At 38.9% G+C, this 7,737-nt stretch overlaps 1 protein-coding gene across 1 annotated transcript in view; it reads left to right on the forward strand.

The window, feature by feature from the left end:
- Positions 1–7,490, forward strand: part of AQP11 (aquaporin 11) — an 11,775-nt gene extending 4,285 nt beyond the window's left edge. The window contains exons 2-3 of the mRNA XM_004683233.2: positions 4,931–5,047; positions 6,719–7,490. Coding sequence (XP_004683290.1) covers positions 4,931–5,047; positions 6,719–6,798 — 197 coding nt within the window. The 3' untranslated portion in view covers positions 6,799–7,490. The remainder of the gene's footprint in view (positions 1–4,930; positions 5,048–6,718) is intronic.
- Positions 7,491–7,737: the final 247 nt, after the last annotated feature.

The raw sequence follows: 7,737 nt of genomic DNA on the forward strand, positions 1-7,737 counted from the left end.
TTAAAAGATTTATTTATTTGTTCATACAGAACTGGGGTACAGGCCAGAGGCTCAGGGGCGGCGAGAGGCTTCACCAGAGACAGAGCGGGGAGCAGCAGGCAGATCGACGAAGTACACTGCTGAGGGGAGCAGCAGGTGGGTCAGGAGAGGTCTGCTGTGCCATGTGGATCTCCTCCAGGGCAGGCGGGAATCGAACTCATGCGGAAGTGGCTTAGGCTTCTTAGTGCTGTGCTTTAACCCGCTGCACCACCAGGGAGGGCTGAATCTTAATTTTTATATTTACTATGACATAGACAGGACTTAGCATAGTGTCATTTGGTACAAAATGAATAAAAGAATGAATGAATGAGCAAATACAGTTTTTTTGTCACACAAAAAGAAGCCATATGCATATTCCATAATTTATACCAAAAAGACTTTCAAAGTAAATCTAATAAACTAGTATTTTTACTTCATTACTTCGTAAGTCTTTTGTATCAAACTTATGAAGGTATATAGGTAAAATTATTATAGGTATAAATATATAGGTAAAATTATTTGTATAATATATAGTATAAATACATAATATATAAAAAATTATTTGTATAATATATAGGTAAAATTACTTGTAAAAGGAAACTGAGTCCTCTGCTTGCTTTTAATAATCAAATGAAATAGGTACCAATTTACAAATTAAAAGGCCCCACATTTTTTTAATGTGTCACTATAGCATAGTGGCTAGGAGTACATACAACTTTGAAATGGGTTAGGAGAGCTACTTGGGCCTCAGTTTTGTAATCTTTAGAATGGAGCCAACTACCTCTCTTTTAAAGCTATTGTATTTTAAGGAGGAATGGATTTCAAGCTCTTAGTGTAATATGTATCATAGATATTCTGGACACTGTAAAAGGCTTGCCTACACTGTAAGCTGTTAATTGACATTCATTCTGACTTATACGGGAATCTTTATATTAATAACCAAAGTCAGTCTGTCACAGAAAACTTGATTTCACTAAGAATACTAAGAAAAATTAGTACCTAGAATTGCCCTATTTGGGATGCAGTATTTGTGGGAATTTTGCCAAGTTCATGCTGTCCTTTAAGATTCTTGGCAGTGAACCAGCTGCATTTCCCAATTCATGCCTCTTCAACATATTATGCATTCTCTTCAAATGTGAATAGTATCTTACTTTTTGAAGACACTTTAGTTTTGTTTTATTCTTACTTTTAAATCCTCCATGCTTGTCCCCCTCCTTCCCTGCCTGCTCTTACTACAGGACAATTCTGTGTATGTGTTGCAAACACTTTTATGTACACTTACTATACTCACAGATGAGCCTTTCTCTATACAAACTTTTAAAAAAGAGAATTCAATTTTATTTTTAAATATTTATTTATACATACAAGAACTGAGGTACAGGCCAAAGATGCTGCGGCAGGGGTTGAGAGCTTTCACCAAAGACAGAGCAGGGAGCAGAAATACACTGCTGAGGGGAGCAGCAGGCAGGTCACAAGAGGTCTGCCATGCCACGCGGGTCACCTCCCTGGCCGGGAATCAAATTTGTGCTGCAGTGGCTTTGGAGAATTTTGCAGTGCTGTGCTTTAACCCATTGTACCATCAGGAAGGGTCCCTGCTACAAACTACTGTATGTTCATGTTAACATAAAGGACATCACACCTTACTTTCTACAGTTTGCCTTTTATGGTGGTGGTTGTTCAATGTATCTTGGCGATCTACTTATGTTAGTAAAGAGATTTTTCATTACTTCTACATATGGAATGGTATTCTAAATCAGTAACAAACTTGCTTAGCTATTTTCTTATGGGCATTTAGGTTCTTCCTGCTACCTTGCTACTACATATAACCTTGTATGTCTACTTGTGCACAAGTTTCTTTAGGACAGTGTTTTTTCAGGGGTAATGATCTTGCCTCCTAATGGCCACTTCGCAATGTCTGGAAGTATTTTTGTTATGAGGGGAGGTGGCTATGCTACTTGCACCCAATGGGTAAAGTTCAAGGATACTACTAAATATCCTATTATAGGCCAGACCCTTACAACAAAAAACAACTCCATCTAAGACTTCAAAGCCAACACCACATGGATGTATCAGTTAACTATTGCTATGTAATAAAAGACCTCACATCTTAGTCACTTTTTTTTGTTGTTGTTAGTCTGTGGTTAAAAGGGAGGGCCCTCTCAGAGTATATAACTGGACCAGGACACACACACACACACACACACACACACACACACAACAGGACCAGGGGACACACACACACACACACACTGTGTGTGTGTATTTATAGCGTAGTAGGGCTGAGCCAAGGTAGCCCCACTCAGGTGTCCAGAGTTGGTGCCAGCAGGCATCGAAGGTGCCTGGCTTTTCCTTTTGGAAAAGCAGTCTAGGCCAATCTATTTGTATGGTCAGGATATTGTTCCAAGAGTATAAAGTGGTAGCTCATGGTTTTATTGAGACCTTGACCCTACAACACTGTCACTCCTCACATTCAGAATTCACATAGCATCACTTCTGTTGCATTCTGTTGATATAAGTTGCAAAGCCAGTTCCTATTTAAGACAGGGGAATAGACTGTCTTTTGACAGGAGCATCTTCAATCAAGTCACACTGAGCAGAAATGGTGATATGAGAATTGGAAGATAAAAGGAGTGGGGTATTTGAGTTTTAGGATATTGTAAAACTGATAGTGACCCTAAACCTAGTGGCAAGTCTTCAACTCTGGAATAAATAAAGCAATTATGAAGGCAGTGGTTCAATATGCCTATATTGAAAATTGCCTAAGAAAAACCATAGGTCACTTATAGTACATTTCACCAAATTTTTAAAATCATTGTGTGTCCTTATCTTTCTGCCTGTGGCATCAACTACACAGGAACACAATACTTTAATCAAACTAATATGACTTACCTGCCAACCAGACAATTCTCTTGGTCCATGAGTTGCCGCTTTAACATTCCTGGAATTGACAATCAAGGATTCTGAAGGTCCATAAAATGATGTAATTTATAATTGCAGAGGCTTGAATGACTCATGCTGAGGCTGATTTGCTAGAAAATCTTAACCTCCTTCATTACTCAGTATCTTCCTCTCAACACAGCTACAGTATTTTCAGCCTGTCAAGTGTGAAGACTCAGAAATACTTTTGAGTGTCATGTAATTTGCAGTTTTACTTTGCTGCATTTTATGAAGCCAGCACACTATAATAGCCTATGTCAATATAATATCTGTGAAGATCTTGGGCTTTCTTTCCATCAGTTTTTGTGCCCAAGCTCCCACATAGAACTGCCAGGAATGTTTTAGGGATACTCTCAGGCTATATTCTGAAATACAGAATCATAGCTCTTGTGAGTACAACCTTAAAGGTAGTCCAGCTTTTCTTGCCTTTTCCTGCTAGTAAGCTCCACGTCAGAGTCTGGGTACAGAGCTGGATCATGAGTTCTGACATTAATCAACAATAGGAATCTGTGTTTATCACTACTCATGGCCACTTTCTTTTTATTAAAAACAAATTGTCGGGCCCTCCCTGGTGGCGCAGCGGGTTAAAGCACAGCACAAAGAAGCTTATGCCACTTCCGCATGAGTTCGATTCCCCGCCTCCCCCAGAGGAGATCCACATGGCGAGGCAGACCTCTCCTGACCCACCCGCTGCTCCCATCAGTAGTGTACTTTGTCGATCTGCCTGTTCTGTACCCCACTCTGTCTCTGGTGAATCCTCTCACCCTCCGCATCTCTGGCCTGTACCGCAGTTCTGTACAAATAAATAAATCTTTAAAAAAAAAAAAATTGTCACCATTTCACTAACATAATTCACATGCCATTCACAACCACTTTTTCCGGAGGGTCTCTTGACAAAGTAAAAATGATGTCATTGGCAACTGATCTAGTTTACATTATTTTCAACACAAAGGTCTGCTCTTGCCCAGTAGGATCCTGGGTATGTTTATGATACACATTTTAAATGTACAAATATCATCTACTCACTTAAACTGACTAATATTAAGAAAAGCAGCCAAATCTGTTTTATAAAATGAGAGGAAAAATAGAGCAGAGTCATTTTCAACATGTATTTCATTTTTGGGGGTTGAAGTTTATTCATAAATGTACAATAGACTCCAAGACACTTCATTCTAGATATTGCCAGCAAGATATATTATGACAAGGAGTCCAGATGTTTAAACAGGAATGGAATAGCTTGCTTTTAGCCAATTTTTTAATTCCACCTGGGGGTCAGGAATAGCTTTCCTGGCAGCCATCACTTTTACCTCCTCTTTCTGTTTCTGCTTGAATGCATCCATCATCTCATCCATCATCTTGGCCTCCTTCTTGGGCTGCTTCATGTCTCATTCAGGACCAGATCTGGCATTCTGCCATCCCTTTCCCCAGAACCTGATACCAGAAGCCCTTGAGATGTAGTTTACAATATATAGAGAGGCACTGGTTTAACTCATAATGTTTGTCTTTTCTGCTTTTCACCTAGCATTATCTACTCTCCTTTTATAGCTTATAATATGCCTGGTGATATAGTTTATAATATACCTGGTGATTTCACTAAGGAAGACAATACTTAAAATACATATGATTTGGGCTCTCCCTGGTGCCACAATGGGTTAAAGCACAGCACTATGAGGCTCTCCAAAGCCACAGCAACTTGAGTTCCATCCCCAGCCAGGGAGCTGACCCACATGGTGTGGCAGACCTCTCCACTGCTCCCCTCAGCAGTGTATTTCAAGTTGAGCTGCCTGTTCTGCTCCTTATTCTGTCTCTGATGAGAACTCTCACCCCCCACACCTCTGGCTTGTACCCCAGTTCTGTAAGCATAAATAAATCTTTAAAAAAAAAAAACCCTACGATTTAGTAACCCCTTTCTTTCTACTTATAAGAAAATGTAAGATATATTGCTTGTTATCACTCTGCTTAAAATGTATTACAGGAGGAAGTCTAACAGGAGCTGTATTTAATCCAATTTTGGCACTTTCACTACATTTCAAGTGTTTTGATGAAGCATTCATTCACTTTTTTATTGTATACTGGCTGGCTCCTTCTTTAGGTAAGTATATTTTTATTTAATATGATTAAAAGATTAATATCTCTTAAAATACGACATGGAAATGTCAGTTTCCAAAGCCAAAGTAGCCACAAAAAAAGCAAAAAAGGTAATGCACCTGAAATAATATTTTACTTTGTGTAATATCCTTTCAGACTGTCTTATCTGTCAAGGGCAGTCTGTTTCAGTCTTACCACTATAAGAAACCCCCAGATACGAGGGCAAAAAAGTGAGGCGTGATTATTCTTTTTAAACATAAACTGGGGCCCTACCTGGTGGTGAAGTGCAGCACTGTAAGCTATCCACAGCCACTGCAACACGAGTTCAATCCCTGGCCAGGGAGGTGAGCCATATGGCTCAGGAGACCGCTCGAATCACCCATTAAAACTCTCAAGTGTATTTCAGTCAGTCTGCCTGTTCTGTTCCTGACTCTGTCTGGTGAGTCCTCTCACCCCTCATACCTCTGGCCTGTACTAGAGTTCTTGGATGCAGAAATAAGTAAATCTTTAAAAAGACAAAACAAAACTGGACTCTCTGGTGGCTCAACAGGTTAAAGCGCAGCACTGCAAAGCTAGCAGCAGCCACTTCAGTGGGAGTTCAATTTCCTGGCCAGCCCGGGAGGTGACCCACATGGGGCAGCAGACCTCTCCTGTCTGGCCTGCTGCTTCCTTCAGCAGTGTACTTCATAGCCTGCCTGTTCTGCTCCCCACTCTTGCTGGTGAATCTTCTCACTGCCTCTGCACTTCTGGCCTATTCCTCAGTTCTGTGTGCATAAATAAGTAAATCTTTAAAAATTAAATAAATATAATCTCTTATTTTGTTATAGGAAGTAGTTGTTTCAAATTTGTGTGCTCCAGATAAAAGACTATTTATTCATTTGACTACTTTTGCTAGAGTATCTCATAAAATAATACATCCCTTAAAGAGTATCTGGATCTATCTGGATTTCTATCTGGATCACAAGATATATAAAGCTCCTCTAAACAAATGCATCAGTAACACAAAAGTTTTAACTGTAACCATAATATACTTTTCTGTATTAACACTGCTTAATGTTGTTTAGGCACCTGTTTTAAGCCTGCTTCATTACTATGAGTATGATGCCTGGTCTTATACTCTTCACCCTTGCTTTTATCCACAGTAAGCACTTCTTGCTTATTGCTCATGTCTATTAAACAAAATGGGTACACTTCAGGTCATTGCCAAATGTAGCTTAAATAAGGGCTTTTGCATTTTGCTTGTTTTGATTCATATGTTACTTAGCTGTTTTTTGGGCTTTTTTTTTTTTTGCCTAAAACTGGGGTACAGGCCAGAGGTGCAGTAGGGAGGGGTGAGAGGATTCACCAGAGACAGAGTAGGGAGCAGAACAGGAGGATCTACTGAAATACATTGCAAAGGGGAATAGTGGTGAGACAAGAAAGGTCTGCTGTGCCGTACATGGGTCATCTCCCTGGCTGGGGCTCAAACCCCTGCTGCAGTTGACTATGGACTGATTGATAGCGCTGAGACTTTAACCCTTGTACCGACAGGGAGGCCCAGATTATTCTTTTAAACAAAGCCTTCCAAATCGCTTAAGTATGTAAACATATATAATTTTAAATTGTATCCACCAAATGATTATGAACTTTCTTAAGATATTGTTTTGCTTTTATTCTGTTGTATTTTGTCTTTCAGGTATATTGTTGATGATTTTGATGTTTAGCTTTTTCCTTCCATGGCTGTATAACCACCAGACAATTAATAAAAAGGAATAACCATTCTGAAAGACTCCGACTTAGTTACAGGACAGTCAAGTTGGATGTGATAAAGATTCTATCACTTCATATTCAACAAATGACTACACTGGATTCATCAATGTTAACTGTCCTTTGAGGAAGCTGCTTTATATTTTCATCACTGGGACTTTAAAAAATTACTGTGAAAATGAGGTATCCTGTGTTTCTCAGTTAAGATGTTTCACAAATGTATTAAATGCTGCTAGAGAAGACTCACTACATTAAATATAAATCTCAAGTGGCAATTGTTAATTTTTGGGGGGGAAATAAACGGGCACAAAATAGAAAGAAGGTGATGGTTAGGACTCCCAGTCATTCCCAAAAAAGTGTTTATCAGGAGCAACCTGAATGAACAGGATTTTTAGCCAAAGTAAAACCAGCTACACTTTCAGAACTAAACAGGATTCTTTTCAGCTGCTACCTCATTCAGTGATAGTATCAGTAGGGTCATCTTTCAATAGGAAAGTTGCTTTTGGAAGTAGATTATACATCCCTCATTCTCAAGGGTGTTTTCTGAATTTTAAATGTGTTCTAAATTATTTTCTCTAAACAGACTATTTTATTAGCTATAGGCAAGTTGCTTTTCCTTAATAGATTATAATAAACAAACACCCTTAACAAAATAAAGATGTAAGCTGCTCACATTCTCATTTGATCCTAACACCTACCTGTTAGAGCATGTATTTTTAAACGCTATTTTACAGATAAGAAAAGTAAGTCCTGCTCCTGGTTATTTAGAGCCAAATACATCTTTAGACTTCTTCTTTGGCACAAAAACAATTCTTTAACACTATGACTAATGGTAATATTAAAATGTGATTAGGAATTAACTAGCTTTTTAAAAAAAAAAAAGATTTATTTATTTATGAACACAAGAACTGGGATGCAGGCCAGAGTTGGTGGGGTGAGAGGATTCAC

The sequence above is a fragment of the Condylura cristata genome, unplaced genomic scaffold (assembly GCF_000260355.1).
Source record: "Condylura cristata isolate star-nosed mole 26May11 unplaced genomic scaffold, ConCri1.0 scaffold00015, whole genome shotgun sequence".
In the NCBI taxonomy this organism is placed as follows: domain Eukaryota; kingdom Metazoa; phylum Chordata; class Mammalia; order Eulipotyphla; family Talpidae; genus Condylura; species Condylura cristata.